Source organism: Pelodiscus sinensis, chromosome 1, assembly GCF_052426305.1.
Source record: "Pelodiscus sinensis isolate ZL-2025 chromosome 1, ASM5242630v1, whole genome shotgun sequence".
In the NCBI taxonomy this organism is placed as follows: Eukaryota; Metazoa; Chordata; order Testudines; family Trionychidae; genus Pelodiscus; species Pelodiscus sinensis.
The window spans coordinates 199925230-199949165 of NC_143052.1; the positions used below are offsets into that span (position 1 = coordinate 199925230).

The 23936-nt window shown below is 43.8% G+C and overlaps 1 protein-coding gene across 5 annotated transcripts in view; it reads right to left on the reverse strand.

Moving 5' to 3' along the window:
* The window catches only part of USP9X (ubiquitin specific peptidase 9 X-linked), a 292101-nt gene that overhangs the window by 132170 nt on the left and 135995 nt on the right, over positions 1-23936 (reverse strand). For all 5 annotated transcript variants that reach the window (XM_089774470.1, XM_089774474.1, XM_089774477.1 and 2 more), the window contains 3 exons: positions 13314-13401; positions 2920-3262; positions 637-732 (listed from right to left, as the gene is read on the reverse strand). In XM_089774470.1, coding sequence (XP_089630596.1) covers positions 637-732; positions 2920-3262; positions 13314-13401 — 527 coding nt within the window. The remainder of the gene's footprint in view (positions 1-636; positions 733-2919; positions 3263-13313; positions 13402-23936) is intronic.

The following is a 23936-nucleotide window of genomic DNA, read 5'->3' on the forward strand; positions in this document are numbered from 1 at the left end:
TTATAATGTTTTCAAGTGTTAATATTCAAAGCTACTGATTCAAGAAAGGCACACAAGCTCTCCAGCTCCCTGATTCCATGGTTGCAATATACAAGAGCAAGCTGGTAATTACACTGCCCACTAATATGATCTTGATAACAACAGAAGAGATTTCTGAAATCCTAACAGCTTACCATTTCCCTGACTATCAGAAACTTGCAAGTCTCCCTCACTTTCTAATCAATCATACTAACAGGCAAGTAGAAATCTTGACACAAAATTTGATTCTCCAGGGCTTGGTTCAGATTGTTCACTTCTGAGAGATTTGCAATTCTTTCTTATCTGACAAGTGAAATGAACTCAGGGATTGTATGCCCTATTATTAGCATGACCTAGCTCCAGCCAGTGAAAACACTGGACAAAATCTCACACACTTAGTTATGCAAAATCTCACACACTTAGTTATGCATTGTGCTGGGATTTGAGGTATTTGGAATGAGCCACTGTTTTGCTAATGGAAATACAGCAAACTTACAGGCACATAAAAACTTTGGTATTTTCTCAAAATCCAGTAATTTTACTCTTAAAACACTGTTACTAGATCACTACATTTCTGTAAACAGCTAAAAGTAATACAGTCCAATGGGTTTTTTTTACCTGATTAACTTGTAGCCTTGGACCAAGATTAGTATAGATTTCTTTAAGCAGATCTATTGCTCTGTTGGCAATGTCATCATTTCCCTGAATTACAACCTAAAGCAATAAAAGAAAATATTAATGCATATAACTCTTTATGGTATCCAGTTTAAAAAAAATGAAAGGATTGCTTATGCATATATGCTCATAACACTGGATAAAATATGTTTTATTAATCAGAAATAAACTAGAATATATAAATAAAAATATAATAATTGTAAATAATCTGATCAATGTTATCCAATTAAGATTAATATTCAATCAAATTAACTATTTTAAAAGAGTTCAAGGTCTAGGGGAAAAAAAGAATATACTTTGAAAAGTGAGAGAATGGCACATAAAATTTGCTTTAAGTATCTCCATGCTATGTTTCTAGTGTTACTAGTTCTAAAGAATATGCATGATTGCTGTATCATTAGCAATTTAAGATTGAGGCCCACAAAAACATTTATTTAGCTGCAAGGGAATCTTAACTTTCCAATGAACTAAAAGTACCAGTACTTACAAGTTCTGTGTTTATACTTGTTAGGACTTCTGGGCAAAGACGACACGAAGTTACAGAATTTTTTAAACAATTTAATACCATCGAAAACCTCTCTCAACTCAAGATAATGTGCGCCATTTAAGCTAATGAGATTTAAAATTTACTGCAGAACCTAGAAAGTGTTGAATTTAATTTCAATACCTGAAAATAACTGCTAGCCACTAGCCTGAATGGACTCTGAAAAGCTGTCATGAACTGGTTCCTTTAAGTAGCATGATAGGAGCTCCATGCAGACAGGCAGGTACAAAGAAACAATTGCACAAAACAGAGTTCTGAAAAGCACCCCTATGGCTTTTCACTGGGCATATCCAAGATATTGGATTACTCTCTAGCTAGTACTCTACAAAACGAAACAATAATGCTAATGATGTACTGCAGCCACTACGTACTAGACATTTAAAGTATTTGAGAAATGGAATGCTGGGAGTTGGAGGAGATAATTATTAGAGGACACTTTGTGGTTATCATGGGACCATCAATTGGAACCTAGAAACCAACGACCTTGTACAAAAAGGATGTCTAATTTTCATCCAAAAGATTGCAAACATAACTCCGCAGTAGAGAGTATAGGCCTTGTATTTAAAGGACTAAAACCAATGATCACCTTGTTCAGCAATTAGAGCACAATATTCATTTGTTACTTGCACAATATTGCAAATAATTATATGAGCCAATTTCTCAGATGCCCAAAATAAAGTTTGGTTCCACTTCCTGATATAAAGATATAAAATATAAATCTTCTCTCCCAACACCCAGATGTTACTGGCCATTAGAAATGGTGATTGTGTAAGTAAAATCAATGGTGGTTGAAAACATGAGTTAAATAAACAATGCACAAAAAAGATGTTTTAAAAATTAAACAAATGGAATTGATTATATGGTAGAAGCAAAGTCTTAATCTCACATACAGAGGCATTACAAATATGCTCAACTTTGAAGTAATTGCTTTTTCTTTCTCTTTCATATTAGGAATGTTAAATATTGGTTAACTGAATAGTCGATTAACCTCATGAATTCTTACCGGTTAGTTGTCGATTCAATAGTCCCTGGGGATGGGACCAGCAGCCAGTGCGCTCTGGCCCCACTCCCAAGGAGCACCCGGTCACCACACACTGCTGCCTTTCTGCCAGAGGCAGCAGCAGGACAGGGTGCCAAGGAGGAGCTGGTCCACAAGGGGAGCCAGTTTAAAAACCTGCTGCCCTTGCAGACCAACTGTCTGTCACCCTGCACTGATGCCTCTGATATAGAGGCAGCTACACAGGGTGGCAGCAGCTCTATCTGAGAGGGGTCTGAGCTCCTGGACCTGGAGCAAGCTGGAACTGAGGTGGGCTGCCTGCCCATTCGACTTCTACTACACTTTAAATGCAGAGCCGCAGCAGGGTTAGGTTCCAGACCCAGTGTTAGCTAGGCTGCTAAAGAATTTATTGGCTTGGGGAAGGGGAGAAGAATACATGTACTCTATAGCATTAACCGATAAGCTTTTGCTTATCAGTTAATCAGCTATACTACTACATCCCTAATTCATATTCTGAGTTCAGGGTTCCGCTCTGGGAAACACAGCTACGAAGGGAAAACAGAAGAGTAAATTTATGTTTTTATCATTTAAATCCACACATTTTCAGTTACACCGTTTTGCATCGTTTTGTTTTTAACAAAAACTTCACATTTAGACATTTGAATGATTCCCTGTCTATACTTACCCTCCAAAGGTAGTCTAATCCTATTAATTCCAAGTCATCCATCATATAGGCTCGTCTCTTAGCTACTAGCTTCCCTTCTCGACAGTTCACAGCTTTGAAGAAACGTTCAAAACATTTCATTCCATTTTCTGTTAACAGGGAAGGGTCTAACTGAAGCACATTATTTTCAAAGAAGTCCTTATTAATGTCAGGGTCTAAATCTGGTTCATCACCCATTAGTTTGGAATACCATTTAAAACAGGCTTCACGATCACAAAGAAAGACTGCATTTTCAGCTAAACATTTCCATATTTGCTTCGCCTGAGGGGCGCAGAGCCACAGCTGGCCATCCTTCAATAAAAAACTTAAGAAAAACAAAAAAAATTAGTAATGATGACATCTTAAAATTACAGTAAACAGACTATATATTGTACAATATACATAACATGTTATAGGACTGATTCTGAAAACTTTTACTTATATGAGTTGATCATTCTCTTTATTAGAATAAAAGCTTGCAGGATCAGGCCCCAGATTTCCACGCAAGATAACAAGATTAGACAGAAATATGCATCTACTGTATACTTAAGAGAGTTTGTCTCTGTTCAAGAACTAAACAGTAAGAGCTCAGATCACCAAACTTGGTATACAGCTTCCTTTTACCATAACTTCGTACAAGTTTGGTTGTGCCAGCAAAATGGGACAAGATTGGAATAGGATTACTTCTCATAAAACCACACAGAAAAGAGACAATGACCAGGCAGGTGAAAAGGACTAGCCAGGGGCACATCTCAACCCGCTCCCCCACTTTTTAGGAAGGAAGGACTAAAGCTTTCTCCCCTTCCAGATTTCTACAATGACATTTTTGGTTGTGCCCCTTGTCAGAGAGCAAGGGGAAGTGGACAGTGCTGCATTATTCACAGATAACCTGTGTACTTTGCTGTCACTCCCTGACAGAGACAGGAAGGGGAAGAGCAAGCAGCCCTGGTATCCATCTTGGAGGTGTGGTGTTCAGTCCCCACCCATACCCCTACACACACACACAGTGCCCTGCTCAGAGCCACCTCACCATTAAATCTGACTCCTGCATCCCTCACACTCCCAGTCCCCTGTCCTGAGCCCCTCCTTAAGCACCTAGGCAATGCCAAGTAAATGAGCAAGTTACCTACAAAATACTGAGTATGCCTTTATATGTCTAACTACATTTATCTAGAGTCATAACTATACAAACAATCCCTAAAAAAAAATTCAAAAAAACTATAACATACCACTGGATTATCTCAACATTCTCAGCCCTCTTAATTCTGAGCAACAGAGTGAAATAAAAATTATATCCAACAATGGATTGAATTACTGATATAAGATTGGAGGTAGGAATCAGAAGAGTGGGAAATGGCTTTTTGAAGTATTAAATTTTACGTTAATATATTATTTATTTTACAATAAATTGATAAAACTCTCTGAAATTTTTAGTGAAATTCTAGGGTACTTCATTCATAGTTCAGAAAATAAGACAGAATTACTCTTCATGCATCCTTTAATTTCAACAAAGCTCTTGGAGACGTTCATAATGTTCTAGTACATCTTTATGGAAGATAACTAAGCAAATCATAAACCTTACGTTTATCATATACAATTACAGACTTTGCAATATTATTTCATTACAAACATAATAAAAATCATTGCCAAATTTCAAGAAAAATATGGTGTAACTATTGGAATAGGACAACAATAATTGTTTAAAAGACTGTTGGCCAGGAGTTAGCTTCCCACTATGGATAAAGTAACCATTTAATAAAAGGAGATTACTTGCCTGTAACTGGAGATTTTCTGAGATGTGTGGTCTATCTACAATCCACTAAGGGTGGGTCTGTATGAACATACCATGCACCCAGAGTGGGAGAATCTGAAAGCAGTAATACCTGGTGGTTTACACATGTGCCCTTGCTTTGCCTCATGGTTTTGTCTGTTGATAAAAGGTGGGACAGACTGACTGTCTCCACTCTAATCAAATAGATCCACAATAGAAGGGAAGGAGGGCATAAAGTGAAATGCAGCTAGGGACCATTAATCTCAAAGAACCTCCAATTTACATATAAATCTCCTCCTCTTCGAGTGATGGTCCCAATTATATTCCACTGAGGGTGATTAACAAGCAGTAGCTAATTAAGAGAAGAGAACAAGGAAGATGACGGAATCATTGAACATAGGATAGCCACACCAAAGTTGGCCTTATCCCATAAGTGAAGGAAGAGATCATTGCCTTTAGAGTGGATAACGACACCCTACTCCAAGCTATATATGCAGCATTTATTTTTGATGTGGTATGCAAAAAAGTCACTGATTAGAGTTTCCAGCTGAACTGTGGGTGTTTGTTATGGAATCATGGAGCTACGATTTATGAACAGCAGTGAATCTTTAGCTGAATCTGCAATCACTTTCTGTGTCCCTGGACGATAGACTGCCAACAGCAGGATCTTGTGGGCAATGTACCAATCCCACAGATTGACCACTTTTGCGCCTAGTGCAGCAAAATCTGTGCATCCTTGTTTATTGATGTAATAAACTGTAATGGTGCTGTCCAATATAACATGATAGGAGTGAATGGAAGGTATTAATACTTGACATTGTATCACTAGGAGTTCCCAAATGCTGATGTGCATCTTGGATTCCTGAGAGATCCATGTCCCTTGCATCATATGATCTCCAATGTGTGCTCCCCATCCTCTGGGATGGGTCTGATAATCGTTCTGTCCAAGGAAGATGGGAGAAGGAGAATCTCTGGTACCGAGTAGGGATGTGAAATCCCATTTAATTAGTTAATTGGTTAGATGTTAAAATTAATCGGTTAACTGATTCAACAGGAGTTGGTAGGGGGGGCCTTTCAACACCGTCATGGGGGGGAGGGCTCTGGGTTCCCCACACTGTCACTTTTGCTCCGCACAGGCTAAGTATTGGCAACCCCCTCCTCACTGTACCTTCCAGCAGCCTCGTGGGGCTGGAGCAGTCCTCCATGCTGCTCCTAATTAACAGTTAACCTGTTAAGAGTGGCACTCACCAGGTAACCAATAAAGTAGTTACCCATTCACATCCCTAGAAAAGACCAGCTGTGGGTCCATCTACCACTAGAAGGAAGAGTATTCTGTGGAAGCATATAAGGGCTTTAGTAGGGATGTTAAATATTGGTTCATTGAATAGTCGATTAACCTAATTAATTCCTATTGGTTACTTGACTATTCTATAGTCCCCAAGGGTGGAGCCAGCTGTCAGTGAGCTCCAGCCCCACTCCTGAGGAGCATTCTGCCACCCCACGCTGCTGCCTCTCTACCAGAGGCAGCAGCGCAGGGTGCCAAGCGGGAACTAGTCCATAAGGAGAGAGTTTTAAAACTAGCTCCCCTCTCAGACTGGCTACCTGCCACCCCGCACTGTAGCAGCCCCTGCCTGGGGTTGGGGTCTGAGCTCCTCGACCTGGCATGAGCCGGAACTGAGCCAGGCTGCTTGCCTGCCTGGCTGCTAATACACTTTAAATACAGAGCCACAGTGGGTTTAGGTCCCAGAAATGGCACAAGCCAGGAATAAGCCATGCTGCTGTCCAGCCTGATAAAAATTTACTGCTGGGGGGAATGTGTGTAGTTTATAGTATTAACCTATAAGCTTTTGTTTATCAGTTAATCAACTGAACTATTACATCCCTAGGCTACAACATATTGCATACGTGAATAGACTATGAGGCCACATCTGTAGATTGCGAAGGTGCTGGCAAGTGAAGCAGGTGATATATTTGCAGGCTGCCATGTGGCCAAGAAGGAATAGCCAAGTCCTGACTTGCACAGACTGCTGACTATCTATACAAAGGGTTCTTGCAGAGTCCGTAATTTCTGCTTGGATAGGTAAGATCAGGCTGTGATTGAGCTAATGGAGGCCACTATGAAGTCTAAGGATTATGTGGAAATGCAAATTGTTTTTTCCACGTTCACAATGACTCCCAGGCACGAAAGTAGTATGAGCAACATTGAAGCTGAAATTCAAGTTTTATCTCTGTAACATTCTGCTACCAGCCAATTGTCGATATGTGGGAAAATAAGGATCCTTGGGCATCACAAAGTGCTATGACCAAGACATCTTTGGTGAAGACTCAGGGAGCAGTGGAGAGTCCAAAAGAAAAATGCTATACTGAAAATGCTGAAAGTATATGTTCAGGGTGTAGATGAAGTAGCACGATGAACTAGACTTGATAGCCATAGTGGATGACATCCAAGATCTACTTGACTGCTAGTACTGCACCCCAAGCTAGTAAAAGGAGTATGAGAACCCACAACAAGTGGTGGTTTGATGGCATGAAAGTAGGCTGACAGTTTTCCTGTAGCACTCAAAAATATGGTTTCTGAAGACTTTGAACATGAGATGATGAATACTTCAAAGGTCTGCCTGGAGAATAGGATCATAGGGTCTTCTGACACAAGGAGCTTCATATGGACTCTGGTGTAAGAAAAGGGAAATCCTGACTCACCATGTAGGCAGAAGAAAGAATTTTCAGTTGGAGTAGATGTATAGACACCCAGAATCAATGTATGACTCTAGCTTTCTCTAGGGCAGTGGTTGATCCTGCAGACTCTCCTAGTCGATGGCAATTTCTGTCAGGAAGGCAGGCTTGCTGATAAGCAGAGCTCTACAATCAGCAGCATCTGTTGAGGTGCCCTTCTCCCATGTTGCACCCTCTTGCAGATGCTCCTGGGCAGCTGGTTGTGCATAACATGGAGTGAGAGAGGGCACTGATGTCAGGGTGTCCCCCTATTTCTGTACCCCATCTCCATAGAGAATGGAAGAGGAAAGCCAGCCTGACTGGCTTGGAATTAGAGCACTCCCTGAGTGTGAGATTGCCTGCATTTCTTAAAGCAGGGGTCTCCAACCTTTTTACACCCAAGATCACTTTTTAAATGTCAGGACAAGCCAAGATCTACCCCATCCCTTCTCCAAGACCTCACCCCTTCCTGGAGGCCCCACCCTCTCTGTGCCCCTCCTCTCATCACTTGCTATCCCCGGCCCTTATACACTCTCAGGGTATGTTTACAGTGTCACTTTTTAAAATCCTTCTGTTGGAAGAGGTTTTTCCGACATTTGGCACATCTGCACTGGGCCAAATGTCAGAAAACCCCCTTCTTTTGGAAGTCCCCTCATTCCTCATGAAATGAGGAATACAGAGGCTGCTAAAAGTGTGTTTTCTGGAAAAACTCTTGTAGTCTAGCCGTACCCCTCACTGGGTTGAGACAGGAGGTGCGGGCCCTGGGGTGGAAAAAAGGGATTTGGGTGTGAGAAGGGGCGAGAGGTGCAAGCTCTGGGAGGGAATGGATGCAGGAGGATATGGAGAAGAGGATGCTGGCTCAGAGAGGGAGCTACAGGCTAGGGAGTGTTGGGGTCAGGTGGAGGTTTGGGGTGCTGAGCAAGCCAAAGGCTTGTGGATGTGAGGGTGCACAGGTTAGGGTTAGGATGTGTGAAGGGTTCAGGGCAGGGAGCTTCGGAGTATGATGGGCTCAGGATACAAATTTGCAGTGTGTGGATGGTACAGGAGTGTTGTGGAAGAAGACTGAGGATGTGGGGGGACAGGAGTTTGGGGATGAGAGAGGCTGAGGACAGGGGGTTCCAGTGTATGATAGGCTCAAATTTAGAGTCAGCATGGAGGAACAGGAGTGTTATGATGCTGAGCCCAGATGGGGGCCTGCACAGGCTTCATTTATAAATAAAATATTATGTGAAACACAAAAGGTTTCAGCATTGTCTTTATTTATGAGAGGGGCGAGGAACCTATTTTGAGTCAGGGGTCACTGACCCACAGAAAAGTCAGTCGGGGCCACACAAGTGAGATGCAAAAACACAACCCCTCCAAACACCCTAAGCCTCAATAATGTGGCCCCAAGTGTGCTGGTGGGGGCTGGGGAGAGGGTGCTGGTGGGTACCGGGGCAGAGAACAGGTGCTGGTGGGTTCCAGGGAAGGGTACAGGGTGCTGAGGCAGGGTGCTGGTGGGGGCAGGGGTAGGGGACAGGGTACCCATGGGAACACACAGCAAGGTGCTAGCTGGAGCAGGTGGTAAGGTACTGGAGTAGGGTACAGTGTTCTAGTGGGTGCAGGGGCAGGAACAGGGTTCTGGGGAAGGGTGCCGGTGGGGGCTGGGGCAGGGCACAGGGTGCTGGTCAGGGCAGGTGGCAGGGTGCTGGGGCACAGTACTTGTAGGGGGGAGGGACAGAGTCAGCTCGGGCCAGCACCTGGGGATCTTGCAACCGGTCTCAGGAAGCATATGAGCTGCTCTCCCCCACCCCCAAACGGCTGGTGCATTTCCTCAGCAGAGATTTCCTAAAACACTAGTTCTGACACACTGGTGACTTCCTCCTGCACGGGAAGGGATAGGGGGAGTCCCAGGACTGCACCAGTCCCAAATGCTCAGGCAGCACCACTGCCTGAGTAGTTGGAGCTGGTGCAGTCCCAGGACTTTCCCCCTCCCTCCCCATGCAGGAAACAGGGAGGAGGAAGTCACCAGCGCCCCACAGACCTGGCTTCAGGAACTGCACCGGCTGTTTGGGGGAGGAGGGGAGCAGCTGGCACACTTCCTGAAAGTCCGGAAGTGGTGCGCAGCTGCAGGGGTTCCCCCAACCCTACAGGAAGCCAGCACTACTTCCACTGTCGCTGGAGGTAGCGTCAGTGGGGGCTTCTTGGGGCTCAGGGAATCTGGGGGTCCCTGAACAACTCGCAAACAACTGGTCGAACCCCGCCAATCAATGGGTTGGTGACCACGGTCTTAAATAGACAGTGCCCTCCCCTCTCCCTGAGATCTCCTCAGCAGACAGATGTCTGTCTCACGCATACATACATTCTCCCTCTCTCCAGCCTTCCTCCTGCACCCCAGCTCAGCAAAGCAGGGAACAGGGGAGACAGCCTGAGTCAGACCAGGAAGCTGCTGTGGTCTCAGGTCTACTCTGAATGAGGAGTGCCAGAGGCAGTGCACTGTCTGAGATTTCCCTAGCAGCTAGTTCACAGTCTGTGTGTGTCACACGAAATGTCTGGATTATATAGCGTCTCTTTCCCACTCACTTCCCAACACATACAGGCAGTCCCCGGGTTACGTACAAGATAGGGACTGTAGGTTTGTTCTTAAGTTGAATCTGTATGTAAGTCGGAACTGGCGTCCAGATTCAGCCGCTGCTGAAACTGATCAGCGGCTGATTACAGGAAGCCCGGGGCAGGGGCTTCCTGTAGTCAGCCACTGGTCAGTTTCAGCAGCGGCTGACTTGGGGATGCCTGGGGCAGAGCAGCTGGGGTGCTGCTGGGTTGGTCCAGTAGCGCTGAGGAGCGGCACTACTGGACCAACCCAGCAGCACCCCAGCTGCTCTGCCCCAGGCGTCCTGATTCAGCCGCTGCTGAATCTGACCAGCAGTGGCTGAATCAGGAGCCTGGGGCAGAACAGCTGGGGTTGCTGCCCGGTTGGTCCAGTAGCGCCCAGAGCGGCGCTACGGGACCAACTGGCAGCGCCCCAGCTGCTGTACCACAGGTGTCTGGAGCAAAGCCACGGAGCACGGGGGCAGCAGGACAGCCCAGACGCGCCGTGGCTGTCCGCTGCCCGCGTGCTCCGCGGCATTGCTCTGCTTTGCTCCCCCCCCTCCTCCTGGTCTGCAGACCAGGGGGATGGGGGGCGCAAAGCAGAGCCAAGCCCCGGAGCGCCCGGCCAGCTGACAGCCCAGAGCATCTGGGCTGTCAGCTGATCGCGCGCTCCGCGGCTTGGCTCTGCTTCCCCCCCCCCCCCCCCCCCCCCCCGGTCTGCAGACCAGGGGGAGGGAGGGGGGCAAAGCAGAGCCAAGCCTCGGAGCGCGTGGGCAGCGGACCCTGTCCGCTGCCCACGTGTTCCGCCGCTTTGCTTCCTCTCCCTGGTCTGCTGGAGACCAGGGAGAGGAACCCCGTTCGTAACATAAGTCGGATCCGCGTAACTCGGGGACTGCCTGTATTTGTATTGTTACTACTCTGTACTTCCTGCACCGCACATTTATTCTCTATAATTTTATTCTTTCAAGGTATGTTACTTAAAGGGTGCTGACTGATGTAAGTGTAAGAGAAATAAAAATTAAAATGCATACATTTAATTCTTTTGAGTACTGAATTCTAAAATCCTGTCCTGACTAATGTAATTATCCATGTGGCAACTTTTAAAGAAAAATAGGTCATATCCTTTTTTTTGTTTTTACTGGTGGTGCCCAATGGTCAGGAATGGGGAACTGCCCCCTCCCAGAGCCAGTTCTCCATATTCCCTCCTGCACCTGTACTTCCTGCCCCAAACCAGACCCTCCTCTCTGATGAAGTACCCCACGTGTTCCACAACCCTGCCCACCTCTGAGCCAGCAGCCTGTACCCCAACACTCTGCCCAGCCCAGAGCCACTCCTGCACCCAAACTTCCTCCCAGAGCTTGCACACTTTACACACAGTTGGACCCAAACCCTGCAACCCCAGGCCAGATCCCATATACCTTCCTGAACCCCAACTCCTGCATCCAGTCCACTGCAAGTCAGAGAGCATGGGAAGAGAGTGAGCGAGCAATGAAGAGCGTGGGGATGGAGTGAAGTTGGGAGTCGCTTTGAAAAAGGGATGGGGCCCCAGGGAAGAGGCGGGGAAGATCCTGGGTTGCTCTTAAATTCAAAAAAGTGATCCTGGGCACAAACATTGGAGACCTCTGGCTTTAGGGAGTGGAAGGAATTGTTGGTCTTCTAATTAAAACAGGTGTGATGCATCAAAAATGGTGTCTTCAATGATATTCTGCTCCTCTTTGGGAACACTGGATGAAATGTGAGTTTCTCCCAAGCAACAGACGCACCACTGGTTCTAAGAAATTACCTAATCAGAACTGGAATACTATCATCTTTGGCATAATCCAGTACCCACATGTGTGCCTGGGAGGGGAGGTGGAAGACCCAGTAATCAGATTCCATCAAATTCCTAGTAACGCTAAAAATTCAACTAAGTAAAAGTACCCAGTAAAACGGTAGAAAAAAGGTATCACATACAATTCTGAAATCCTCCCCCCTCCAAAGTGTGTCAGACGAGAGCACACTAGCAGCTCAAACTTGAGTCAGACTACTCAGTGATGAAAAAGGACTCGGGATGTGGTTGGCCTTTCGTAGCCTAGGACAACATGAGGCAAAGCAAAGGTTCATACGGGGACCAACGGACCCTACTGCTTTCAAATTCTCTGGCTCCACATGCATGCCACCCATGTGTAAACCTACCCGCAGTGGAATACGATAGGAACCATTACTCAGAGAAGTATTGTTTAAATTTATAATATTTGAATTTCATTCAAAATTGATTAACATGAATCTGCATTAAAGAATGGGTTAACAAAATTTAGGACTAGACAAATGGAAGACTGATACATCCAAAGAGATAAAGAACTATACTGAGGGACACTGTGAAAGATGATATTGTAAAAGAATACTATCATGTCCAAACTAAGAATTTGACAATTTTCAAGCAGTATCATCATTCTTTGGCAAATAATTAATACTCTCTTCCTGAATCCTTTGTTTTCTCACTTTGCTCAAAAGTAAGATGGCTGCTATAAAATCCAAACTTCATTTCCTTTCTTTAACTGCCCCCCCCCCCCCAGCTTCCCACTGAAGACTCACTTTCTCCATGTCACTCCCCATAAGTCTATCATTTTAAAAGGTTTGTTTTAGGCATATGCATGGGTCAATGGCTAAATGAGTTATTGTTGTACTCTGTTACCATCACTTCTTGTTCCATGTCTCCTATTAAGCCAGGATCCCAAACTAATATGCACAGATGTGCAGACTACCATTCTCACTGAGCCTCTTCATATGCACTGATGTGTGCCATCACACATTTTAGTGCACAATCAGGGCCCTACATTATAAGTTCTACAGACAAGTGATTGTCTTCATGTATACAGCCCGTAACACCCTCTTAAAACAGGTGTGACGCATCAAAAATGGTGTCTTCAATGATATTCTGCTCCTCTCTGGGAACACTGGATGAAATATGAGTTTCTCCCAAGCAAGAGATGCACCACTGGTTCTAAGAAATTACCTAATCAGATCTTGAATACTATCATCTTTGGCATAATCCAGTACCCACATGTGTGCCTGGGAGGGGAGGTGGAAGACCCAGTAATCAGATTCCATCAAATTCCTAGTAACGCTAGGTATTCTGATACTATGTCCTCTTCCAAGACCAACAATTACAGCATTTTATTTTAGTCTGGTATCTTGATCTGTTGGAATTACATTTTAATGCCATACAATAAAATATTACTATATTAAAAACCTCAAAAAAGATTGACAAAATAGTTTGTTTCAGAAGTTTAAGTTATAAATTTGTTTGCCTTCTAAAAAATGACTTAAGTTACTCAAAACTAACCGTAAGAAGTTAAGTCGCTCTTGTACTTCTTGCACATGACTGTATCTACTTCCTGGTCTTACAGTTTGTGGATCATACTCTCCATGCTCTGAAAATTTAAGAAGTTATATTAAGCAACACACAGAGAAAACAGATGTTGATTCTAAGGGCAGGTAATACTCCAGTCTTGCTGTTCAGAGGACAACCAAACCAATTGTAATGAAAGTAATTAATAAATCTGTAATAAAGCAATCTTTCAGAGACCTGCTCATATTGATTAAGTATTAAATCAAGATACGCGGTCAAAGATGTGACCTACTACATTTTTCTTGTAGCGGTATATGTTTCTTTCACTATGAACAGAATATTAAAATATTGAAAATTACATAATTCTGTTTACACAAGCAGCTGAATTTCTCTTTCAAACTCTTATTTCTTTGAAAAACAAAGAAAGCAGAGATGAAATCCAGTGTATTGGATATATTGTTGATAGCTTACCCAGCAATGCTGGATTTTAACAATACTATAACCATCCTTCATTGTGGCAAGATTCTCCCCCAACCCCCAACACACACACAATTATATCAGTTTAAATGTGGTTTGCTCTAGAAGTATTTATATATGGGACATAACCCCACTATGACAATGTTTCTTTAAACCTACCATAAAATACCAGTAAGATGTGGTGTCACAGTAGAGGATTTGGAAGTAAGGAGACAGGAAGAGGCACATGACAGCTATCCAATGCAATTTTTTTGTTAAGAAACCAGCTTTTACTCAAAAGTACATGTACTTAGTCATAAAGTGGTAATTTCAAATCAGAATAGAACAGTAACTTATTAGCAGCTAAGATATTGTAACCTATAGAACTAGTATTTCTAATTCTTTTATTATGATGGAAGTTTTCTCAACATTGTTAGTAATGAGTAGAGAGTCAGAGCTACATGGAAAAGCATAGGAAGTAAGCATGAGCGTGCAAGCAGGGACACGTGCATAAAGATAGCTTTTGTCAGGCTAAGATACATATTTTGGGTTTCTTATTCAGCATTTAGCAAACTGATTTTTCTCATATCTTATAACAGAGAACTGGGTTTATGGATAATACTTAACACATGGACTGTTAAACCTCAAACAGGCAGTTTTCGATTGTGCTTTTTAAAATTCATGTCCTAAGCATATTTTGCAGTAGCTTTCCTGTGTAGACAAGCCCTTAGAGAAGGTTCAAGTTCTTTTCTTGCTCATTTAAGAGATAGACAAGGTAAGGGCTGACAGCAATCTGAGTATAGCATTACAGGTAGTCCCTGGGTTACATGGATCCGACTTACATCGGATCCCTACTTACAAACGGGGTGAGGCAACCCCGCACTAGCTGCTTTCCCCCCAGCAGACCAGGGAGACGCGAAGCTAGCGCCCTCCCCCCTACCCCCAGCAGACTAGGGAGATGCGGAGCGGCTTTTCTCAGCAGATACCTCAGCTTGAGAATAAAGGACTGAGGGAAGTGAGGTGTGGGAGAATAAAACTGAGCTCTGGAGAAATGTTTGGCTAGAGTTTCCCCTACAATATGTACCAGTTCCGACTTGCATACAAATTCAACTTAAGAACAAACCTACAGTCCCTATCTTGTATGTAACCCGGGGACTGCCTGTATATTCTTCATTACTACTACTACAGCATGTTATACAGAGAAGAAATCAGCCTGTGGTCACAGATAACACTACAGATCACTTGGAACGGGGCAGTAAGTTAGACATTCAGTGGTATTTATTTTTGGATCAACTGTGATTCAACAAAATGTATCCCTATTTGTCAAAGAAGCAAGGAATCTAAAACACCAGATATTATCCGGTAGTCACCTCTTCAAAAATATAACTGGCTAATTTACTGCTTTTAAAAATCCTATAACATTTTCTTTCCTTTGGAAAAATGACTGAGTAGTGTTTCTCCTGAGTAAAAATCTAAATGATTTGGAGGATAATTTGCTACAAGATACCTAAAAATGCTTTCATTTTTCCAGTAAGGTAATTCAAATACATTTTTTAATGCATTTTGTGTGCATGTCCAAGCACATGCATTCATGAAGCTAGATAATTTCATGACGGTTAGGTCCATAAAAGGTTATTAGCCAGGGGATAAAATGGTGTCCTTGGCCTCTGTTTATCAGAGGCTGGAGAGGGATGGCAGGAGACAAATCGCTTGATCATTGTCTTCGGTCCACCCTCTCTGGGGCACCTGGTGCTGGCCACTGTCAGCAGACAGGATACTGGGCTAGATGGACCTTTGGTCTGACCCAGTATGGCCGTTCTTATGTTCATTCATTTCTAGAATGAAATAAAGGAGGAACAAATTTCAGCCAAAAAAATTTATTAAGTTGGATTGAAATTAGGGATTTGCAATGCAAGTATTATTTCCACCTAAACAATTATGTTATGTTCATTCAATTAGACTGTAAACTATTGATGATTAGTTTGAGTTGTTAATGTAAATATTCCTGTAGTTTTTAAATATACACTGGACTTTAAGATATTTCTTCCTGTTTGTGTCAAAATAAAACCATGTTGTATTATAGCTGCCCTTGCAGCATGCACAAATGCCGAAATAATACAAGATGGGCAATAAGCAGCCTGCGGGACAGATGTAATTCATTAGGGTTAGCCTGCGGCAGGCCGCTGATGCTTTATTTATCTGCTCCTCTGCAGGTATGGCTATCCATAACTCCTGTTGGCTATGGATCAGTTTTCTCAGCTAACTGAAGCTGCAGGAAGCGTAGTCCCAGTAGTCTGTGCTGTTTCCTGTAGCTCCTGTTGACTGGAAACAGCAATTAGTGGCCAACAGGAATGGCAAGTGGCTGTACCTGCCGAAGCACAAGTAAATAAAGCAGTGGTGGCCCACTATGGTCTAACCCTAGAGAACTGCCTCCAGTTTATTGCCCACCTTCCAGCCCCGCTGTAATAGCCCAGAATAGGTATTTCCCCATGCAGACAACCTCTAAAAATGCAAGCTTCCATGAAGAAATCCAGCTTCTGTAACAGACCATAAATGGTTACATCTCCTAGAAACCTGACTATGTGATTCTGGTTGCTCTTCTTCCATTAAATCCTTCCTTCTTTGAAAAAGTCCTATCTCAGCATGTGAAGCACCAGCTGTGCATATCAATGATTAGCGTACTGCTGGCCTGGACTCCTCATTTACTTGCTACTGTATATAGATGTAATAATCCCTATGAGTAGCAAATCCACAAACATAACATTTAAAAAAAGTTGTCCATATATAAATTTAAAGAAAATAAATAAATATTTCAGTTATTAATATTTAAGATGACTACCAATAAAATTTGAACAAATGTGTTTCACCATTGATGACACTATTTCCTGCTTTTCATAAAGCTACCCAGAATTGGGGGAGGGAGGATAAATGGTGAAAATAATGGAGGGTGGACCTGTGGTTAAGGCATGAGCCTGAGTTTTAGAAAACTTGGATACAGTTGCCAGCTCTGCAACAGATTTCCTGTGATCTCAGACAAATCACTTAATCTATGATTCAGCTTGTCATGTGTAAAATAAGGAGAACAACACTTTCTTTCTTCGAACCTTTATATATTTTGTCCATATATAGACTAAGAACTTTATGGCAATAACCGTCTCTTCTGTAGTCACTAAATACAAACAGGCCCACATTTGCTGTTGGACCCTGCTGACTATTGCAATAGCATTGTTGCTATTAACTATTGTGCTAGAATCTAGATGCTCCAGTCAGGAATTAATATACTATCTTTTTAGGTACTGTATAAACTTCAGATAGATAGTCTAAGACCCAAAGATCAATAGATATTAACTTTTTTGTATCACTTGTTTCTAGTCCTTTTTACTTGCAATTTATTCTCCACCATAATGTTTTGGCTCATGGTAGTGTAGAAGATTTGACAAAAAATAAAACTGAAGTATTTTTATTTAAAGATGATTTGGTAAGCACCCCCTAGCTCTCCAAGTGATAAGTGCGTGTTTGTGGGCACATATAGCCATCATAAAATTAAATGACAGAATAGTGCTCTTTGAGAAAAAGACCATCTTTTCTTTTATGCCTCTGTACAGTGCTTACTATAATGGGACTCTGGTCATTCAAGAGAGCAGCTAAAAGTTACTTTTAAACATGTGTAAGCCACAAATGCATGACAGTTTTAGCATAATCCAGGGAAAGAACTGGACCGAAGCTGAAAAACATGGATTACTTTTGACAAGACTGTGGAAGATGTCATAATATCCAGTCTCTCAATGCAATTCACATACAGCAGAACCTCATTTATTCAACCTAACTAGGACAGAAGCCAGATCAGATAATCAAAAACTGAAAATCCAGAGAATGGGTAAGTGCATGACTGCAGCACCATCTAGCAGGTATAGGAGAGACTGCCAGCATCTGGATCTGTGCAGACTGGCTGATTGGTTAATATGTAGAGAATGAGATAATGAAGGGACGTATAAACTAAACCATTTCCTATTGCTTCTAGGGGGGAAAAAAACAACTTTATAGATCCAATAATCAATGCATACTGCAATAGTTTAGGAACAGGGAGAAAGGAACGGTCTAATAAATACAGTCATCAATGAATGTTTGAAAAGGGTGCATCAACTTAAACACTACTCAGTTTAGTTAAGAATTTCAGGTACTATACCCTATTCCATTGTTTTAAAAAAGATCTCTCTCACTACCTTACATAGGTCTTTCACAAACCAGCAAACAGGTGCAACTGAATATACACAATCATATACACAAAATAAACTAAATAAGAAAAAGCTATTTTTTAAATTTCAGTCAATTATAGTAGTGCCTGAGAAGTAGCTATGTTAGTCTGTAACTTTAAAAACAATGAATAGTCCTGTTGCACCTGAGAGACTAACAAATATATTATATCATGAGCTTGTGAGGGTAAAACCCACCATCAGATGAGTACTCGTGGGTAAAACTCACTTCATGAGACTCTTTTGTACTCTGATGAAATGGGTTTTACCCATGAAAGCTCGTAATATATTTGTTAGACTCTAAAGTGTCAGAGGACTGTTCATTGTTTTTATAGGAATCCCAGGTGATGTGTGTCACAGCATCAGATTTTAAAACAATTTATACAAAAGCATGATTTTTAGAGATTAGTAAACTTGTCACTAGAAATAGGTATGTGAAATATTTCATTTAGGAAGCAAATGCTGAATAAAATTCTACACTCTTCTGTGCCTAAAATGCAACTATCAGTTTTCCTACCTTGGGCTCAGTAATATTACTGAGGATGTTCACTATTGCTCCCACACTTCCCCTTGCCTTACTGGCTATTCCTAAGAAAGCTCTTCTCACAGACAAAAGGAATAATCTCTTGTATACATTTTCTTTTGAGTTTCACTTGTTTTCATTTGTTTCATTCTCCCTTGATTTCTCTCCTCTTCCCTTTTCTTGATTTCTCTACTCCAGCCTGCCTTCTGTGCCAGAACATTTTAGATACTGTAAAACAGTCCAACTCAGACAGAAAGTTAATTTTTCCAGCCAACCAAGAATAGGTTCTGAGGCTAAACTTTACACTTGGATGATTTTAAAATAACCTGGAAAACCTGGAAAATGTCTGGAATATAAACCACACTATTGTGGAGTAAAAAACTCACATACCTGAACTATTGCAGATTAATACTTAAGGTCCTAAACCAGGTAAACATCAGGCACAAAAACACAAGAAAATACAAAGGAACATGAAAATTTTATATATAAACAACTGATTTCAAAGCAAAACCAGCTTACTCACATACTCAAATCAAGAGAATAAAAATGAGATATCTGGCAAATAAGCTCTTAAAAAAACAACCAGCACCATAACCACCAGTAGCAATGGGCCCTAAAACAAAAATAAAATAAATAAAATAAATAAAAATATCACAGGCATGTGTATCAAATAAAAAGAAAACCAGGAAAGTAGGCAGTAAATTCAATATGGCTATGTGACGGGGTGTGTCTACGCTGCACTGAGGGGCAGGGAGTAGCCCTGGCCCAGCTGGCTGAAAGGACCACAGCCCTGCTGGGCATGCTCACAAGAAAGGCAGGGGATAAATGTCTCGGGAGCCACTCGGGACTGACCACCAATGGGGAAGAAGCTCAGGACCGAGCTCCAGAGCAGCCACCTTAGCAGTAGCAGCCCTGGCCAGGGAGGCCATTCAGGAGGGTCGAACCCGCCGAGCAACGCCCCGAGAGTTGAGCAGCGCACTGGGAACAGCCCAGGGTGGAGGGGCTCGGCATGTTTCAGTAGGAATCCCCACCAAGCAGACAGCAGAATCCTCCCCTGCCAACAGGGTCCTGCACTGGGACGCAGTGGAGCAAGAAGGGGGTCCCGGATCCCCTACCTCCCCACCCCACAACAGGCCTGCTCCCTAGTAGTTTGGGAGGCTTTGGACTTGGTCTCCAGGCCATATATACCCTGATAGAGGGAACTGTGCATTGACCAAGGCCTCCAGGCCATATATACTCAGATAGAGGGCAATTTGCTATGTACAGGCAGTCCCTGGGTTACGTACAAGATAGGGACTGTAGGTTTGTTCTTAAGTTGAATTTGTATGCGCAGAGAGCAAGCAGTCAACTAGCCTGTAGACTATTCAATAAGCAAATGCTTATTGGATAGTCGACTAGTGGTTCACATCCCTAGTCAGCGGTTGAGGTATCAGAAGTAGTGCTGGAAAATACAGGCAGTCCCCGGGTTACGTACAAGATAGGGACTGTAGATTTGTTCTTAAGTTGACCCTGTATGTAAGTTGGAACTGGTGTCAGCCGCTGCTGAAACTGATCAGTTTCAACCGCGGCTGAATCTGGATTCCAGATCTGACTTACATACAGATTCAACTTAAGAAACCCAGGCGTCCACAAGTCAGCTGCTGCTGAAACTGATCAGCGGCTGATTCCAGGAAGCCTGGGGCAGAGCAACTCTGCCTCGGGCTTCCTGTAGTCAGCCGCTGGTTAGTTTCAGCAGCGGCTGACTTGGGGACACCTGGGGCAGAGCAGCTTGGGTGCTGCTGGGTTGCTCCAGTAGCGCGGCTCCTCGGCGCTACTGGAGCAACCGAGCAGCACCCCAGCTGCTCTGCCCCAGGCATCCTGATTCAGCCGCTGCTGAAACTGACCAGCAGCGGCTGAATCAGGACGCCTGGGGCAGAGCAGCTGGGATGCTGCCGGGTTGGTCCGGAGCGGCGCTGCAGGACCAACCCGGCAGCCCCCAACTGCTCTACCCCAGGGGTAGGCAAGAAAAGCCTGGTCTGCTGGAGGGGGGGGGGGGCGCACTAGCTGCACCACCCCCCCCCCCCCATCAGCAGACCAGGGGGACAGGAGCAAAGCCACAGAGCACGCCTGCAGCGGGACAGCCCAAGCGCGCACGGGCTGTCCCGCTGCGGGCGTGCTCCAAGGCTTTGCTCTCCGTCTCCCTGCTCTGCTGGGGGGGGGGGGGGGGGGGGTCCAGCAAAGCCGCTGGACCCCCCCAGCAGACCAGGGGGACAGGAGCAAAGCCACCCAGGTGGCGGGAGTCACACTGCCTGGGCGGCTTTGCTCCGGGGCGAACGAGCAAAGCCGCACAGGCAGCGGGACCCCCACAGCAGACCAAGGGGACAGGAGCAAAGCTGCCTAGGCTGCGGGGGTCCCGCTGCCTGGGCGGCTTTGCTCCCGGGCAAATGAGCAAAGCCGCCCAGGCGGCGGCTTTGCTCGGGTGTCCCTGGTCTGCTGGGGGGGTTCTGCAGCTTTGCTGGACCCCCCAGCAGACCAGGGAGACCGGGAGAAGTTCTCTCACCCCAGAGGACACGGGCGGCGACCTGCCGCCCGTGAGCTCCGGGGTGAGAAAAGCCCCGTTTGTAAGTGCGGATCCGACATAAGTCAGATCCGCATAAGTCGGGGACTGCCTGTACTGATGATTCAAAAGACAGTGAGTCATAGATAGTATGCATCCGTGAGTACATATATTTTTTAAAATTTCAAAGTCTGACCACAGGACTTAAGTCATACGTATTTGCATAGTAAATGTGTTAAAATAATTATTTACTGATCTTGAGAAAATTCTGCACCAAGAATTTAAAATTTTGCAGCAAAAAAAAGTTGAAGTTCTCTTCACAATATTTTAAAATTTTGTATATTTTATTTGTCAAGATAATACAATATAATCAGTTTCAATTATTTTCAAAAAAAATTAACCAAAAATAATCAAAAATGGTATGACTATATTGTTAATAGAATAGTGACAGAAATGTAGCCGTGTTAGTCTGGTGTAGCTAAAACAAAATACAGGACTATGTAGCACTTTAAAGACTAACAAGATGGTTTATTAGATGATGCGCTTTCGTGGGCCAGACCCACTTCCTCACATCTGAGGAAGTGGGTCTGGCCCACGAAAGCGCATCATCTAATAAACCATCTTGTTAGTCTTTAAAGTGCTACATAGTCCTGTATTTTATATTGTTAATGTTATTCTGACAAATTAAATAATGCAAGAACGCGGCACAATTTTAAAATTGTATTTTGTTAAGCACAGAACTCTCTCAAGAGTACCAGTGTTTTGTGTGGCATAATTTGGGTGCAGGCAGCTCGGGAGGGAGGAGGGGGAATCTCGATCCTTGAGGACTAAATTGGGGAGTTCTGGGTGCAGGAAGAATGGCATTATGAAGTGTAATCCAGATCAAGATTAAGGTTCAGCAGAGATGGTATACGTGCTGGGGAAATAGGGCTTGGCCTTATAGGGTGTCCAGGTTTGGGATGCTCTTGATGCAGGGAGTGATGCTAAGGCGAGAAAGGGAGGACTTGGTTTCAGAGGGCTTAGGGAGGTTGTGAGGATCATCTGGTATGAGGGGTAGGGGGCTCGTTGGGTGAGTTCTGGGTGAGATAAACAACACTGACACAGACTACCATCTCTGAGTGGTTCTATTCATATCTCACTATTTTTTGGGCTGTCTGCAGACACAGGAAAACACCTTAATATTGAAAGATACTTGATTAATGTTTTCTCCACAAACACAATGATGAGAAGCAGTTTTATTTGCCGATCAAAGCACTAAAGAAAGCGGGCTAATCGCATTATGAAGACCTGCACAGTTCACTATAAATAGCAACTATTTTTGATGCTGTGAATGAACACACCGCCACTTTTTTCCTCCAATTTGACCCATTTCCCTAACATTAATATCCATTTCAACATAAAAAAAATAACACCCTTAATTTTTTATCTGCTTCTCTCATTATTTTTACCAAAGAAAACATGTACCCTATCTGACCACTTCCTAAGTAAAATTCACTCCTATTTGACAGGCAACAGAGGAATGCAGAGACTGAAATCCCAGATTCAATCCCAGCTACTGGAATGAAGTATTCTTTCAGTGCTTAGAGATCTTTCGGCCACAGCCCCATTCTTCTTCTTAGCCTAGCCGAAAGTATATCCCTGTTCTCCTTCCACCCACCCACCCTCCTGTTTAACCCAGTCTGTCCCTGTCCCTAACCTGACCAGGTTGTTGTCTCTTCTATGCTGCCTGGATGCTAGGAGGGGAACATTGAAAAAACAGGAGAGAGCAGGGCTGGCCTTACCATAAGGTGCAAGGCCACCTCAGGTGCCAAACGGTGAGGGGGCGCAACTAGGACCCAGAGTGTAGAAAATTATGTCTGCTGCTGATGCATATGTATTCTCTCTGCTCTAGATGCACAGAGATGGTGGAGTGCTGTGCTGGAGGAAGGAGGGCACAAGAGACATAACAGGGAGGCAGGAGAAAAGGTGAGAGGGAATAACAGAAAACAGCAGGAGCTGCAGGGAGAAGAGGAGGAGCCGCCTCTTATATACCTCTCCAGCACCCCCAGAAACCTGGACTGATGAACACCTGCTTCTTAGGGAGCTTTCTGATTCCTGCTGCTTCCCTGAACCCACTTGAGGAGAACAGGCAGTCAACTGAGGTAGTAGGAGCCAGTTAGGCCCTTAAGATGCTGATATCTTCCCTCACTCAGGCCCAGCTACCAGCCTGCTTATTTGTCCCGTTCAATTGAGTGTTGAGAGTTACTATAGCTGGCACAGAACAGCAGTCATGAATGAAAGAAGAAAATGCACACCATTCAGAAAAAGAAAGCAAGCAAAGGAAGTTTTTCTATCTAAGCAGGAAGGAGCTCTCCTGAGATAGACACAAATGTTCATGGTGAGCCTTCTGGCCCCAGTGAGGATGTGAGTGTGAGATGCCGCCTAATCCTCCAGTTAGTCAGAGTGCAGGTGACCTGGCAGCTACTGCAGCATCCATATCTCCATCTCAAAATGGATGTAACCATGCACATTCCTGAAGAAAAGTGAAGATCAAAGAAGAGTGTGGTGGAGGCGCAAGAAACAGCTGCTGCTGAGTTTAGTTCCTTAAGTCTAGATGATCCAAGACTGTGGACCCACTTGAGCAGTAGCCTGAGGGACTTCCTTGTACTGCATAGGCCACAGCAAGTGAAAAACTTCATGTTCCCCAAAGACAATGAAAATAGAAGTTTCCATCCAACACATTACTGGCATGAAATCCCCAATGGTGACAAAGTGCAGAGGCCATGGCTTATGTACTCAAAAACCCAGAATGCTGAATATTTTTTTTGTTGCAAACTCTTTCCAGTCTAATGTTCCAGCCACATTGGGTT